Genomic DNA, 18,265 nt, shown 5'->3' on the forward strand with positions numbered 1-18,265 from the left:
TTTATTGACAAAAATGAATTAAATCAATAAATGACACATACTATAAAGGGATGTCTGGTCGGGCCCAGTACGACTTGGATTAATTTACACAAACATATTTCAAATATATGTAATAGGATGTAAGATCATATAATGATATAGACGTGTTATGAACAGATTATCAATATGTTCATACAGGTAAAGCTTCATCTTTTCTTAGAACTTCTAGAGAGTGAATGGATTTGCTATATGTGCAAGACATGTTGAGGACATTATACAAGTCAACATAATGATACGATAATATTGATTAAATCTAGTCGTCAACATGTGACCTTATTTGAGAAGAGTCCAACACCTTATCTCGTATTCAATTAGGGAATGAAAATAAACGGTGGAGAGTTCACTCCAATCTCTGTCTCTCCCCACACTTATATGAATCACCTTCTTAATTTTTTGGGATCAACAAATACACACACAACAGGTTATAGCAGATTCTCGTCATGCTGCTAGCAAGCTTATAATACCATAGGCAGGTGGATGGAATAGCGATTCAACCATCGCTACATCACTGCCAATCATGTCGTTATCAACTACTATTTATGTTCCTTTTCATTTCATTACTCGCTAAATAGATGTTAAGTAGTATTGACAGTGTATTGTAACCCGTAATGCATGAATTATAGCTTGAAATTAATAGCAAAAGCATTAACTTTATTTATCTTGTATTCTGAATTATAATCAAATTGCTTTGCGTCGTATACCAATATATATCAAGCTTCTACACTTGTGTATGTTTTCGTGTTTGCAATATATTAAAGTAGTAGTAACACTATAAGATAGGAAGTTTAGTTGTTTGTTTCATATTGTAATGAGCAAAATTTGAAACTTTCTTTAATTTGTCAACGAAGTTAGTTCGATTTAAAAATATATATGGAACTTTAAATTTTCTTTTTGTGATTACCAAATTCAAATTTAATGAGCAAAACATTTTTTTCTTGTGGTTTGTTATCTAAATATGGAAACAGAAGGGAAAAAATTTAATAAAAACCACAAATACCGGCAGTCAGTTTGACAAACAAGACAGAACCGATGTTATGTGCTCTGGCATGGCCTTATATATGTAAAACAATTCCTAAGAAATGGAAAAACCAAAAATCAAAACTTTATTTCTTTATATTCGTTCCTGCCTTCGATTCTCCGGCGTGCGGAAGAAGAAAGGGAGAATTTTCTTTCTTCTTCTTTGATGCCATATAAAATTAAGTCGCCGAGAATTAATTAATCGTCAGCATTAACATATATAATGGCCTATACAATCAAGTAACACAGCCGCCGAGGTACGTCATGCTAAATGACGATCAAGGAAACCTTCAACCTCCTCCGACACGACGACAAGTGCCTCGTTACCAAGGTTCTGGAAAATCAAGGGTTAGTTGTTGCCTGAAATGTATATGTTGTGTATATTGCTGCCTAATTCTCTTAATCCTATCCTTAATCGCTACAGGTTTCTTACTTAATTCAATGTATAAACCTCAAATGCCGAGTTATTCAGTCGACAAATTCTCCGTCCAAGCCTTTAAAGTTCAGCAGGATTTAACCCTGGATGCAGAATTTGACGTGACCGTCAAGGCAACTAACCCTAATGATTACGTCGGGTTCACGTATGGAAAAAACGCGTCGTTTCTGTTTCGTATCATTCTAAAACTATTTCTGAGGGAAAGCTTCCGGCATTCCGTCAGCCTAGGTCGAACATTAGTATGATTCGAATCGATTTGAAAGGGAAAAGCGATTTCGATTCGGAGACTCAAGAGGCTTTTGTGAAAGACAAGCAATCCGGGAAGATTCCATTGCTTGTTCAAGTGAAGGCGCCAGTTGTTGTCGGAATTGGAGAACAGGTAATTAGGGAGCTTACGGCTTTGGTCAATTGCAGCATGATTGTTAACAATTTGCTGCCTAATGAGACGCCACGGATTTTATCGACCAAGTATAGCTATAACATTAAATTTTGAATTAATCTAATTGTATATTTGTTGATGTCTCCAATATGTGTGCAGCTTATAATTAATATTCATGTACTTCAGATTGAAATTTATACATCTACTTGTTTTTGCAGATGAAGCATTTGTTGTAAACCTTTTTCTCTTGTGAGAAAATATATCATTGCCTTCTCATTTTCCATGAAAGTAGAAATTCCTGTCGAAAATTGCATTCATGATAGTATAATGTGGGCGCGCTATGTGAAGATCAACAATTAAAATTCCTTGATAAAGGGCGTAAATATTCCCTACCCACCACTATCCAACTACATATCCAATCCAATCTAATTTTAATGGGTTTTATAAAAATGGACTCTAACCCAACTTCTTCCAAGTGAAGTGGACTAAATTCATTTCAAACCCAATTCTAATGGGTTGGTTAATGGACTTCCAACTTCTTTCATCTCAAATATATTATATAATTCTTATAGTTTAATTTTTGCTATTTTAATTCGAAATAGTTTTTAATATCAGCATATTTAATCCTTAATATTTTATAAAAACTTGCAGTTTCGTTCTTATAGTTTAATTTTCGCTTTTTTAGTCCGAAATATCTAATCTCTCTTCGTTTCCTCCACTTTTCACAGCCACCGCACACAAACAACTCTCTCCTTCTCCTTCACCGCCACCACCGCCGCAACAATAACCACCATTTCCTCGGCGAGTATCCTCGCGCGCTCCCAAACTCCTCATCATCGCCGTCTTTATTGCCTTCTCCCTCCGTTATTGACCAGAAATTAAAAGAAGACGACATCGTTTTCACACCCAACTTTTCGCCTCCCGTCCACCAGAAAAACCGCCAAACACTTCCATCGTTGTCCTCCTCATCCCCTACCTCCGCCACTAACACTCCACGCCACTCACTGAAATCCGAAACGCCGTGGATTCTCGCTGTACTCCCAGAAATCTCGGCTGCTAATTCTCACTTTTATCACAAAACCTCCTCAGCCTCTTCATCTGCTCGGTTGATTCCGTCGATTCCTAAACCTTCATCGCTTACACAAGCGTTTTATGTAGAATGGTTAATTCAATTGTTTGTATTTGTAGTTGATAAAATAGGATGGTTAATTCAATTGTTGGGTTTGTAGTTGATAAAATAGGATGGTGTTGCTCGGTGGTGGCGGTGCACGATGTGGTGGGATGGGTGGAAACTATTTTATTTTTTTCTTTTCTTTTATTTCTTGAATTAAATGATGAATTAAAAGTTTAATGGGTTTTTATTGGGTTGGATTACGCAATATAAAATCAACAACTCAATCCAATATTGATGGGTTGGAACTAAAACCCAACATTTATTTTTATGTTTGTAAAAGATCCAATTTTATGGGTTGAAATGCGATGGAGTTGGAATGGAAGTTGGATATTAGTTTTTTTTTACACCCCTAAAGAAAATGCAACAATATAGTAGATAGGCTAAATCAGAATTGTTAGGAACAAACTTAGATACTAATTTGTTAATGATATTGGGAACTTACGAATCTAGATCATATCCAATTTGATTCAATAATTCACGGAACGGAAGAGCTAAATATTCCGAGCTAAATATAAATAGTAACTGTTATGTTATGTTAGTTGACGACATTACAAGCCCAGAAATACAAAATGGAGTAAGTTTCCACAATTGAAAGCCAATAAGAAATGTTGGTGTGGAAATTTAAATGAAAAATTCTATACTGAATAAAATTCACCCTCTGCTCGCCATACAATTTTTTTTTATGATAACTACTCGCTCTCATTCAATATAGTTCAAGCCTACAATATGGAGAGATTGGACCAGCCAGAAGGTGGAAGAGACCAGCCTGATGCCGTCCTCCGCTGAACACCATTATGTTGAGCGCCTCTCCAATTTCCTATCTGTCTATGGGTCTGATCATTCAACATTGCCTTGGCCCAGAGAAAACTTGACAGCGGAAGCGAACAAGAAGCTTCTTGCCATACACGGTTGCGGTTTTTCCAAATTGTCCACAGGATGATATTCAACAAAGACCATGAATCCATATCCAATAAACAATGCATACGAATACGATCATACCAGGAAAAGAAACACTAGTTCGACGAAGCCACAATATTATGATCAGCAAGGAACAATTCCCAATTTTAAATCGCCCAAGGGCAAGAAATGAAGAGATGACTTACATGTAAAGGATTAAAAATATTAGATTGTCAACACTCAATCGAAGTTAGGTTTAAAAATCCGACACCATCAGTAGAAAGGGCTCGAGAAGAAGTAGCGCATGTAAAGTTTAGGCCAGAATGTTGACCTTGACCGTTAGGAAACGGCGACACATGGTGGACGGCCAGAATTTGGATGCGTTATGATTAAGGGGTGTAATTTTATCGGATTTTTTAATTAAAAAAGCCGACGTAGCAAGTTTTATGCATGGCATTGACACATGATGACACGTGGAGGGACTAACGAGAAGAAAGTATCACATCAACATTCTTTAAACGGTAGTTATATGTTTGTTGACGATTTCACAAAACATGTATGAATTTGTGAGTAAATAGTCTCAAGGTAGCTCCATATTAAAAAAGATCGGCCACATATAGCTCAGGTAATATTATTATTATTATTATTTTTGAGGTTGTAACGTCATTATTTATTTTCCAGCTCAGTTCAACCTACACCGATTTTGATCCAAATCAAGTCGTATCTTTGTTGGCATCTTTGACTTTGTTCAGCTGATTTCTCTTCTAAAAGATGTTCTACTTACCGAGAAGGAAACAAAGATATTTTCACTATCTTTGTCATTAAGGTGATTTGATTGAGAATCAAGAAAGAACCTAATTCTCCAACCATAAAGGTTTCGATAGAAGACTTTTAGAGTTGTTCTTTTCACCGTTTTGATACAAGGAGACAGAATACAACACTACGTTGAAGGCTTTCTACGAGATACATCCAGCATTCTTGTTAGGGTTTATGCACTGATTATTGCACTAATTTGTTCATCAAAGAACATTGTAATAGTTGTAGGCTATAGAAGTACATATTCATTCAAGGGGTTGTGGTGAGGTCTAACTGAGGTTAGCCTAAGGAAATTCCATTTACGTGTCGTTGTAAGAAATAGAGTAGGTTTCACTTAGAATTTACCAATTGAGTCTTGGTGGGGCGAGTTGGAGGCGAGCCTAACAAAATCCATTGTACTTGTAAATCCCATAATAGTAAAACAGTTTCTGGACTACGTCCCGTGGATGTAAAAACCGAATTGGTTTCGAACCAAGTAAAAATATCGTGTGTATTTTCTTCTGCACTTTATTTTTACTGTGGGCATGAAATCACACATTTTACCTTCATCTGCATAACTACGGCAAACAACAAATAACTTGAGTAATTTTGTATAATCAGGCGACGGTCTGTGTTCTTTCAGAGGTAAATTGTTGAACATTCCATTAATCAATAAGTAAATCATTTATAGCTACATTCGCAAGAGAATAAGGTAATCTTCCTTGCATGTTCACTTTAAGATTGGCTAGGCCATGTGCAAGTAGATTACATGATCTCAAGAAAAAAACAAAATTATAAGAGACAAAATGTGAAGCGATATCTCTAACTTTGTAGATATTATACTGAAATCAATGGGTTGCGTATTAATTTTAACATTCTTTCTAAACTATCGAACAAGTATTTATAATAATATCATTGTACTCCTTCCGTCCTTTTTTATACGCCACTTTTGTCAATTTCATCTAAATTAAGGAAACATCAAAATGATTCATATTTCATACATTAATATACCTGAATGTCCAAAGTACCCATAACTTTATCATAAATTACACTATACTTTTAAATCAAGATAATAAAAAAGAAAAAAAAATAAAGCTCAACTGGTTTCTTACGTTCACTCTTCTTCTAATCCGGTCCATTCTTACTCTGTACATGCCAACTACCCCCACAATCTGCCATCTGCCTCGACACGCTCTCTTCTATCGCCAATTTCGTCAACGCTCCTCGCGGCGTCATACAAGCTGTCGTCCGTGTCACAAAGAGAAATCCATAACAAATTTGAAACGCATAATCTGTGAGCTCTAACAACCAACGCCTTTCGCGTTTGGCCATTTTTGATCTATAAGAGAGAGAGGTAAACCTTAGATCTTAATGCGAAGGAAGGGGAGAGTGATGACGGAGGATAGCTGGACTCTTCAAAGTCGTAATCGGCGGTGGTGGTGGCGGCGTTGTTAAGGGGAGATGAAGAGTAGGCGCCGCCAATTCTCCATGAGAGACAAGTGGTAGGACTGAATCTGGTAGTGTCACTACTTTCGTTAATTCCCTTCTCCTTAATTTGTACTCTTTATGGAGGAAGAAGATGTGGTATACTCAATTTAGTATTTTATGTTATAAAGAAGGACAAAAAATTATGTCATGACATATAAATAAGGACGGAGAGAGTACAAGTTAAAAAACTTATTTTAAAACCAAAGAAATCACTAGTAGTGAGTTGATGATTGAAATTTTTTGTTATAGACGAGAGTGCATTTTTTTTCTATAAAAGAGATTGCTTGTGAACAAAGTCTTTGTGCATCAGATTGAGGGCACAATCATTTTCCCAAGTTTTTAAAAACTAATTCTTCCATCTCCATGCCTAGGCCAAAGATACCCCACTTATCTTTCATGCCGATGCAATATTATTATGATTAATCAGCTAGCTGCTGCTCCGACAACAACTAATTAATTATCAGCATAAAATGCAATTGTGTTCTTTCTTTTCATTTTTTTTTTTCTTTTATTTTTTGGTACCCATGCGCTTCGCTTTGGATATTGTTTTGTCTAAATCAGAAAATTAATTAAATTAGATTGATGATTTAATATTCGATTTAATTAATTATAAGCCAAATCGTCTTCTTTTAGTTTTATTTTTACGGGTAATTCGCAATTTAGTGCACGATTTACTTAGTTGGTAATGGAGATTTTTATTTATTTAATTTGATAGCAAAAACGGGAACCGCTATTTAACACGTTCTAAAATGTGGTGGATCCCATGAAAGCTCACAAGGACCAATTTTTGTAGTAACAAAATTTATAGAAGGGAGGGACACACGTCTCTGCTCAATATTCGAGCTCAGACTCCCTACTCTGAATACCTTAACGAAAAAATATGCAGGAATTTTGTCGAGATTGATTAATGGGAATCTAAAGTTTATCTACGCAACAAGGCATCACATTCTGTCTGATCACTAATGGCATGCTTAAATATGTACCTCCACTTCAACTATCACGTAATAAAAGTTGTAAATCTTAAAAAAATAATTAATATTTTATTTTAAATAAACATTCATTACGAGACACTTGAAGTGGAGGAAGGAGTATACACTAACCTCTTCAATTTTAGGCATATTAAAATAAAAAAAAAAAATTAAAAAATATTACACACCATATATAGTTAATTAATTGCAAATGAAGACTCATCATAAGTTCACAGATCGATCACAGCAGTAATTGTAATAATTATTAAAAGTTGATGAATTAAATCTCTAATCCATTTATTATCCAAAAATTTCTCAATAATTAATCTGATCTTCCACGTGGCAGAATACCCACGTAGTCAATCAGTTAAGTATGGTTACTTTGTCAAACCCACTCCCTCCTATAATCAACACCCACCACCAATCCACCCCATCTGTCCAATGTGTTTTCAAATACACAACACAAGTTCATCTCTTCACACTGACTGATCTGATTTTTTTTTTAATTTTATTTTATTTTTTCCAAATGAGAATCCGTTAAATCTCCGACGACATTCTTAACGACGTCGATCCCAGCTATGTTTTGCTGCTGCTTCTTCTTCTTCGGATGGCGAAAAGCTCCAGAATGGTAATTATCTTGCTAAAGTTGATCATACTCTCACTAGCTCGTCATACAATTTCATTCAAATAAAAAGGTTTTGTGTTTTTAAATATTTATAGTAAAAGAATGATCAAGAAAGCTCGATGCCGGCTAAAGCTGTTGATGAACAAGAGAAGCTCAATCGTAAAGCATCTCCGTCAAGACGTAGCTCTATTGATCAGAGATGGTCATCAAGAATGTGCTCTCAAAAGGGTATTTACATAAATTCCCTGTTTTTTTTCATTCTGTTTTTTTCGAAAAGTTATGTTTTATTGTTAATTTATTAGATTCAATGATTGTTGTCTAATGAATTGAACATACACCAAATAGTTATTAAGAATTTATATACATTTCTAGGCTGAGCTTCTTTTCAAAGATGAAAACACGATGACTGCATATGAACTGTTAGATAATTTCTGTGAATTCATCATCAGCAATCTGTCGACTATACGAAAGAAAAGGTACGATTTTAATTATACTCCCTCCGTCCCATAATACTTATCACCTTTTGTATGCATTTTGCACACAAAACATGACATGATTTGGGACGGATATAATACTTAGCATTAATCCAGAGGTCATGAGTTAAAATTGTTCCTTTTTTTTTCTTTCTTTTTTGGTCCTAACAAAGTAACGATGCTTTGTGATTTGAATTTATGATATTTTGTAGGGAATTTTCTGATGACATTAATGAAGCAGTTTCAACTCTGATATACGCCTCGGCAAGATGTGCAGATATGCCTGAGCTTCGTGAGATCCGAAAACTCTTTGGAGAACGATGTGGTCAGGATTTTGCAGTGGCTGCAATTGAATTACTTCCAGGAAATCTTGTCAATGATCAGGTAAATTTTCTTTAACGATCAGGTTAAATTAACATTAAGGATAAAAATTACTAGGAAAATCAGTTTTGTCACTTTTCAGAATAATCACACATTTATTTATTTCTCCTAATGAAAAATGGGGTGGTCAGGTGAAAGATAGGCTATCAGTAAACTCAGTTCCAGACCATGTGAAGTACAATTTGGTTTACGAAATAGCGAAAAACCATGGCATCTGTCAAGACATTTTGGCAGTCCAATATGCTTCTGAACTGCAATGGGTGAGTAGGGTATATATATTTCACATTTGACAATTTAACAAAGCTTGTGTTTGATATTTTCTTAGAAAAATCTAAATGTTTGTGTTCATTTCACACTTTTAGGTAAAAGAAAATAACAGTGCACTTCAATCAACCGATGAATATATTTCTAGATATCAGATTCCAAGTGAAGAATCTGAAATTGGAGTTGATGACAAAGATTTGACAGAGGACAGTGATTCATTATCAACTAACAAGTATCTGAATAATATTAGGACAATGAAAAGTTCTAGTCTAGAAAACGAAATTAGAAGATCGGACGCAACCTCCTCATCAGAAAGTCTGCCACGAATCTCCGATGACAAAATTGTCTACATTGACGATGTAGAGGAGATTCAGCCTTCCATGGTCACAGATATCCGAGATAAAAGATCATTCGAGTTCATAAGCAGCACAACGCCGGAGAAAGAAAATTTCGATGAATGCGAGGTTGATCAATATGAAAGATCAAGCACTAGCAGTAGTGGAAATGGTTCGCCAGTGTATCAGGCTTTCACTAACAAAGATGGAAGGCCTAATAATAATGAGCAGAAGCAGGGCACTAAGACTTTAATTAGTACTTCTGGGAGTGGAAAATACACAATTGCCCCTTATTCTAGAGCCATGACGATGCCACCAGAACGGAGGAAGGATGCCTGGAAGGAAAGCAATATGGTGAGAGCATGTTCGCTTCCGGTAAAGAATCCTAACCATGTACATCCGAAGTTGCCTGAGTATGATGATCTTGAAGCCAAGTTCACTGCTCTAAAGAAAGAGTTTTGCATAACAACTCCAAACTCTGATGGAAAAAGTCTAGTGTAAAACAATGCGGGCCTAGAATAGTTGAAGCCCATTAATCTAATTTTGCTAACCGAATTCATTCCTGAAGAGTTCCTAGCATTTTTTAGATTTTTCCTAGCTTTTCCATATCCTACATGGAACAAATATTCTGCCTTATGCTAATTAGGATATGTTTTTAAACCCCTTTTTTATGTAGTATGATGATGATGACTATTTTAACATATAAATATTATGATAGCTGTTTTGTTCATCTAGTTTCTATTATTCTTACATTTTCGCCTTCTACGTTTATATATAGTATTACTCCAACGATAAACAAAAGTAAAAGTGAAAAAATGAATGTGCCTCACAAATTGGATTCGGATCAATCAAGCTACTCTTTTCTATAAACGAGATTCCCCCTTTTTCATTATAGAAGTGGGAGATAAGCATTAGGAGCAGCGAAACTTCTATACGGATTATGGACACGTCTTGGACATTTTGGGAGTCCCGAGAGAATCAAAACATGGCTCTTATCGCTTGAATTGTTTTTTCATCCAAATGTTTTTTGAAGCAAATTCATCAATTAAATTTTTTAAACTTAGTTTATCCAATCAAATTATACTCTAAATTTCAAAAAAATAAAATCAAATTGTTCTCTAAAACATTTTAAGGCCCCAAACAAAAATTAAAACATGAACCCAAATATATATATATATATTTTAATAGAGAGCCCAAATATTCTTTTTTTATCTTGTGAGCAAATTTCAATTTAAATTTTACTCCATACTTTTTTCTATATATCTTTTTATTTTTATTTTAATATTTTAAAAAACAAAATTATAGACCCCTTAAAAGGAGTCTCTGAGCGATTGCTCTTGGTGCTCCCCTCATAGTCGGCTGTGATTATGGACGAGAAAGATTGTACAGTATTACCCTATACTGTCATAGAGAACATTGTATATGTTCGACACAATTCTATCGTGAGCAGTTGAGCACAATTTCAAAAGCGATGTGTTTGACCCCGTTTTTGAAAAAAATATTTATTCTTTTTTTTTAAAGAAAGGATAGATTTCATTGCATTTCCAAAGTAGCTATATATGTCACGATCCAAACCCACGTCATGATCGGCGTCGTAATCTACTCTATCTCGGGACTACGACCTGTCTCAAAGTACAAATTACGTTCAAATAAAACCAACAACAAGGTTCGATAATTACAAATCGATTTCCAACTTAAACAAAATCGGCATTAAAACATTTACGCCCACAACAATCCCACAAGCCAGAAATCGTAAGTCATACAACAAAGTTCTACCAACACGGAGTTACACTAGATACAAAAGTTTACATCGATCATTTTACAACTAAACGACCAATATACATGGAGGTGTACCAAAAAGGAAGATTCTAAGCTCCTGGAGCAGGTCCTCGAGTAAACGAGGCCAGAGCATCAAACCTAATTCTGCAAAATCTAAAAAGGAAATATATATTTTGGGATGAGTAGGGGTCACTCAGTAAGTACCAAATACAAATATAATAATATAAAGGTAAATCAATATCCAGTACATCCACGGAAGTTTCAATACCAATTTAAAGATTTTGAAAACTTTATTTATCTCGAATATGGAGTGAATATATTTTTATCAAATCTCATCATAATTTATACTTCACAAATCCAAATCTGCTTAAAAACAAGGATTTATCGATTTAAAATCCAAACCAGTTAAAGTGGTTTTTATCAGTTTAGAATTTAACAAAATCGAAATGGTTTATTAATCTAATGAAGCTCCGACATTTACCCAAGTCGGTTGGTTGGCACGTGGTACCTAGATCCTGTATAGGTACAGTAATAATATGCCTTACCGCGTCTTTTGGCTTAGGTGCGCAACCATCGGCCTCACCGGGGGCCCGTCATCGTTACGGAAACGGTAACGACCCGTCTCCACGTCTTTTGGCTTTGGTTAGCACAAAGCCAACCTAGGCCTCACCGTGGGTCCGTCCTCGTTACCAATGTCACTCTAGAAAGGACAGGAATCCAAAACTAGATAGTTCCTCTATATACTCGGTCTACGGCCGTAACCTACACGTATGCCAGTAGGAAGTATTTATACTTCCGTTCGATAAATCGTCTCGAAATCGGAACACAAAATCATAATCAAAATCGATTTTCAAGAATTTATATGAAAATCATTTATACCAATAAAAACTCGACTTTATTTACAAGAATTAGTTCTCGATCATTTCTCAATCCAGTTAAAAGTCGTTTTTAATTTATTAATTAATATGAAAATCATGGGTGAAATGGCTTCAAAACCATTAATCAACGAAACTCCAAAATTTAATTCAATACACATTTTATCAAACCAGCACGAAATATTATTTCGACAATTAAATCAATACGCAATGCTTAATTCTCTATAACCAGATTCCTCAAAAATCTTTCAGGCATATATATATAGCAACCAAAGATATACGGTTTATTAGAAAACCGTTATATTAGTATATTGTGTATCGGGTATTTACCTCAAGTCGTCTCCGATTCACGTTCGTCCAAATATCGTAGCAACACTATCTACCTAATTCGAAACGACGATTATTAATATCGTGCTTAATATTTCGTATATTGGAAAGAAATTATACTTTTAAATATTTTATTTAATTTACTCTTTACTTTACACTTTATATATTAAGTCTTGTTAAGCCATACTTAAACTAATTTCTCTTAAGGCAACTTAACCAATTTGAAGTAGTTTGATCTTAATTTAATCAAATTTTAGATATAATGATTCATCTTAATATAACTTAGGCTCGGTTAAAATTAATTAGGTTCGAACGAAGGTTTGACTGATTTGGAGTGGTTTGGATGAACTAAAGATTGAACTTAGGGTTTTAGTTTAGGGTTGGGGAAATTAGCTTCGGGTGAACAGTGACTGAGGCCTGTTGGGCTTCTTGGCCCAAAATGAAGGCAGTGGGCCGAGCTCTTCGGCCCATACGGAGTGGCTGGCTTTTCGGTAAATATTTTGAAGTTTGAGGGCAAAATAGTCACTTAACATTAAACCGTATTATATATATCATGAACCGAATCGGTTTAGTCATTCCAACAGATCATCTCTCTCTTCGGTTTCTCTCTCTACAATACTCTCTGAACTCACCGGAATCGCCGACTTTCCGGCGGCGGCTCCGTCGGGGCCGATCACCGGATTTCGATCATTTCGGTACTTTCCGAAATCTTACGATGTGATAAATTCAAATCCGAGGTTAGTTTCTTGAAATTCTTAACCGTTTTCTCTTAATTTCATATCTAAGTTTCGGTTTTCAACAATTAAAACTCATCTTTTCGGCTTCAACTTTTAGTATGTTATTCCCTATCATCTACTGAGTAATTTGACATGAAAATCAGTTTGATTGGGTAGGTAAAACGGTGAGAAACCCACCTTGAAAGTGACGGTACGGCGGCGACGTGGTGGCGTTCGTCTTTCCTTGGGTCGACGATGGCTCGACGTCACTCTCCTACTCCCACACGCGTTGTTTTGGCGGCTCCAGCCTTGGTCGGGTCAGATTCGCGACGGTAGCTCACTGTTTCTCGGTTTTTCTGCGGCGGAGGGCGGCGGTTTGCCACCTCCAACGACGTGGGTAGCTCAGCTTCTTTGGTTTCAATAGCTTAGGCTTCGTCGGACTTGGGTCAGAGAAGGAAGATTGTTTTCTAGTAAGGTACTGGCGGTTTTGGACAGTATATAGGTTTTGGCTTTTAATTTTTATTATTAGTTTTTTTTTAGCTAGTTTATCTTGGTATTTCTTTCTCTCGGTTTGATCTTCTTCAGAAGAGGTGTTGTAAGATTTTTTCAGTATCTTTCCTTTGTATGTTGAACTGGACTCTTGACTTGGTGACGGAATATTGGTTTCCGATAGAGCAAGGTAGTACAGATTTGTGGCTTAGATTTCTTGGATTTGTTAAAGCTCTCCGTCTCGTCGCTCACTCTCTGTAATTAATTAATTTAATTTTTTTTATTTATAGTGACTAGTTTTAAGTTGGTGGAGAAGTCTCTACACTCTCCACCCAACAATAAAATCCTCATATTATTATATATTAATTAAAAGTGCCATTTACGTTCGATAATTTACCAATTAGTCATTGCCTTTATTAATTTTTAATATAAAATCATAACACGTCACGATATCTATTTAAATTATAATTGTGCGTCTAATGAATTAATAATTCGGGGTGTAACAATATGAAAAAGAGTTGGGGTAGTTGGGTTTCCGTATTTTGTTTTAAATTTGCTAATTAATGGGTAAGGATATTATCCTCTCTTTGAATGTTTAAAAATACAATGCACAAAATTAACAGAATCATGTCTAGTGGAGTCTATCCAAACATGAGCTAACAAAAACTTAGAGTGACCATCTTCTATGGATTTAATCTGAGTTTCCGAGTCCATTTTAAAAATCACCTTCTTACATCCAGTTCTTATTGCCAATTTCATTCCTGTTAAGAGAGTCTCTTGCCTCTGCCAATAAAACATCAGTGAAACCATCCTAGAAGCCTGAAAGACAACTAAACACCCTACCCAGATCATCTCTAATAACTGCTTCAAGTCCAATCTTTTGCATCTTGTTGAAGACAGCGCCATTATAGTTTACTTTCGACCAACCCAAAAGAGATTTCTCTCATTTATTTCTCTCATTTAATGGGCGGAGGAGGAGGCGGATTAGGTGGTCCAAAAATCCGAGAGCTAGGTTATGCTGCCTCGAACTCCGCTTGCCAACCACACGCAGCAACAAACATAGAATGTGGAAGCAACAAACATAGAATGGGGAAGTGAACATTTATGAACAAAATGGACAAATGCCCCACCCACTTTGCTTTAAACATTCATGAAGATAAGAATTTTTAATCTAGAATATGTATTTTTATCAACCCAAAAACTCAAATTAATATGAAGTATGGGTTGGATCTAGGCGACTAGGCAGAGTAGAGAAGTTGAGGCTGTTGATGCTCTAGAAGGCATAGACTTGACGGCTTCTCTTAATGCTAGAGCGATTGTGCTCGAAGGTGAGTGTCAGTCGTTGGTGATAAAACCCGAGTCGGGGTCCAAAAGCTTTGCTAGAAGTAGAAATTTCAATGAAGAAATCAAGCTCAAGGGGACTTCTTTTGTAAATGTCGATTTATTTTTATTAAAAGAGACGGTAATATGATGGCACATATTTTGGCACATTTGATTATTATCGACTATTGTTCCGTTGGGTCATTTCGATTGTAATAATGTCCTGCTACATATAGAGCAGCTTAATTGTACACTTGGGATGCTTCACATATTTAAGGAATGACATTTTGAATTGAAAATAATAATAATAATAATAATAATTTGAACGTTCTATGGACATGGGAACCCTGAATTATTCACTGTCCTCAAAAAAATATACTGCAGTAGATTTTTCTGCCCCCGATAAACATCGAATTACATAGTCTATCAATTAAACCTTTTAATGAGAAATAACATGCATCTTTTTATATAGAACAATTTTAAACTGTTCCAATTATAAATTTTATTGTCGAATTAAAATGCGATATGATTATCTTTTCTTATTTTTTATTTTAATTACTTAAATGAGTCGTAGACTTTAGGTTGAATTCTCCGAGTAATAATATAATATCCCACTAAATATAACATATATATATATATTTTTGACGTTCTCGATGGCATTCAAATCTTCAACCTTTCGAGGAGGGAGGCGATGTTTTAACCATAGACCACTGTCTTGATATATATATATATATATTAGTTTTTATGTGTGACAACTTATTTATATATGTTCATTATTATTTTCATGAATTTTTCTAATATATAGCCGGTTACTTATTTATATATTCAAACAACTTTTGTAAAATTGGATGTTTTAGGAGCCACCCTATAAATTAGGATAATTGTTCAATCAGAAAATTCTCAATTTTTAACTTTTTTATTAAATTTACATAAAATGAAAAAGGTAGCTATTAAAAAAAAGGCACCTATTTAGATTTCTATATATTTAAGCAATTTTCTGTAAAATATCTAAACCAAAAATAATGCTCTCTTTATTTTCTCTTTCACTGTGAACCATTCTTCTACTTCTTCTTCTTCCTAAGTTAACTTCAAACATTCATTTTTATCCATACATGTCTTTCAACAATCATTGGATAAAAAATCAAAAATAAAATATTGCTTCAAGGAAGTTCATGAGATAGGAAGGCAATTTGGAATGACATCAATATGAGTTTATCAATATTTTCACAGAGTGAAAGAGACGCATGGAATGGGTAATATGCTAATTTGATTAATTATTTAAATTTTAAATTATATAAATTCATTTATAGAAGATTCATTGCATTTCAAGGAAGATCGCCGGTAAAACTCAAAACATGCCTCATAAAGATTGCTAATAAAATGAATTGATGGCTTAGATAGTTACCTCATATATAAGATGAATGTACTTCAAAAAAAATAAAATTGCTAGTTTTATAAATTTTTCCTTCTATGGTTATTTTTATTATGAGTTTATCTTGAAATAATGAGGCAAGGTAAACTTTTGAGTTTTTTCTCCATTTGCAGAATAACAGATAGAGTGAACGCTATTTTATTCTAAATTTAATTCGAACGAATATATTTTAATTATAAATAAATTAACACGTATTTTTCATTATCCTATTCGTGTATGACATTTTGTATTAAAACTTTGGATGAAAATATGCATTAAAATAATGTGTTGGGAAATACTTACATTTTTTTTTTGGTTCCACTTTGATAATATTTATTCATTCATATATAATTAAATATGTCAAAATATCCTGTACAACGTCCGGATACTACTCTAGTGTATAATAAATCCGTCCGTTGGATGGATCTACTGACTAATATCCACAAATCACGTTACCTTCCATGAATTTGATTTCTATAGATATACCATATCCACCAAATTAAATTCCTCCAAAGTTTGTCTATGGTGTTTGCCAACATCCCCATCGGCCAATTAATCATACATCTTCCTAGCACGAGATATGTGGATAGAAAATTTTTTGTATGCACACTCAATAACATGTCATCATTTATACATGTAAATTATTTGTCGACATGGTGAAATTTTCGAAATTCATATAAGCTAATTATCTATTTTTTCCTTTCTCTTCAAGATTCACAATTCTTCTATAAAATTTATAGTAATATAATTAAATTTAATTATGGGTCCCAAACATTTCACATATCAACGAATAATTTTATATGTATAAATAATGACGTGTTATGTAATGTGCACACAAAAATTTCGAATTTGGATAACACAAATGACAGAAAGAATGTCCCTCGAGGGCACTTATAAAATTTGAAAACATATATAGATCAGAGCGATGTACTCGAAAGAAATATAGAAATGGATCAAGGTTGTTTTCCTTTTTGTTTTTGTTTGTTTGTTTTTTTTTTTTCAAAGTGGGAATCATTGTGGCACACTTCCAACTAATTGGCTTAGATCTTGATTTTTTATATAATGTAGACATACCAACATTATTGACTTTATGGGTCTAATGTTTCATTAACCAATAGGAACACATAGCACAGCACTTCATTTTCTCAATTCGGTCACCCACCTTGTTAATGGTACTATTTTTAATTCGTGATCTTTGTATTACTATGTCCTGTTGTCGAAGTTTGATTGGAATTATCTCATTGACATTTGCTAAAGTCAATCTCTAAGAAAATACTAGTCCTATAGTTTATAGATTTTTTTTTTATATAATACCTGTAGTAGAATTGCAGACAAATAACGTGGACCATTATTCCCTCTAATATGTGTCTCCGTGTGCAATCCACTCAAATAGATATTTGCTCATGTAGTTCTTTTCCCTTTTTTTTCTATAAATATATTCTGATTTGATAGGAAATTATACAAAGATATTTCAAAATATGATATTCACACCACAAAAGGAAAACCTAAATGAAATCTAATATACACAAGAGAATATTTAGTCAGCTCTTTAAAGTAATAGAGTTGGGATTGTAAAAAAATATATTAATTTAGTAAGGTATTATTTAAAATATAAATTATTAATTAATAAAGGGATAAATTTTCCTCCTGTATTAGGGTCCAAGAATCAATAATAAATTAAAAAAAATATGTGGCAAATAGAATTAAATCTGAAATTTTTTAAATATATTTTTATTAAGTACTGTTTGGTTCATGTTTTTATTAAAAACTTAAAAGTGGACAATTATTGAAGTACTTAAGTTTTTTTATACGTAAATTTTGTGTCTCCAATATTATATCCTATAATGGATTTGTGAATCTTAGAGGGCAACCATTAAAGCGATTTTAATGTAATGATTTTTTGAAAACCAAACAGTCCTTATACAAAAAACAAAATAATAAAAATATATGTCTAATTATTACTAGTTATTGGTTCTAATGTCTCCTGCTAATTCCAGAGGCAAATTTTTGCCATTAATAAAATATATTTATTTAATTTATCCTAAAAATACAGATTATAGATATATTATTGAATAAA

The 18,265-nt window shown here is 34.0% G+C and overlaps 1 protein-coding gene across 1 annotated transcript; it reads left to right on the plus strand.

Annotated features, from left to right (window-relative positions):
* Nucleotides 1–7,920: 7,920 nt before the first annotated feature.
* Nucleotides 7,921–9,772, plus strand: LOC139884298 (uncharacterized). The gene is made up of 5 exons (XM_071868348.1): nucleotides 7,921–8,046; nucleotides 8,191–8,294; nucleotides 8,504–8,675; nucleotides 8,804–8,932; nucleotides 9,035–9,772. The coding sequence occupies exons 1-5, from the start codon at nucleotides 7,921–7,923 to the stop codon at nucleotides 9,770–9,772; spliced, it is 1,269 nt and encodes a 422-aa protein (XP_071724449.1).
* Nucleotides 9,773–18,265: the final 8,493 nt, after the last annotated feature.

The sequence above is a fragment of the Rutidosis leptorrhynchoides genome, unplaced genomic scaffold (genome assembly GCF_046630445.1).
Source record: "Rutidosis leptorrhynchoides isolate AG116_Rl617_1_P2 unplaced genomic scaffold, CSIRO_AGI_Rlap_v1 contig530, whole genome shotgun sequence".
NCBI classification, from domain to species: domain Eukaryota; kingdom Viridiplantae; phylum Streptophyta; class Magnoliopsida; order Asterales; family Asteraceae; genus Rutidosis; species Rutidosis leptorrhynchoides.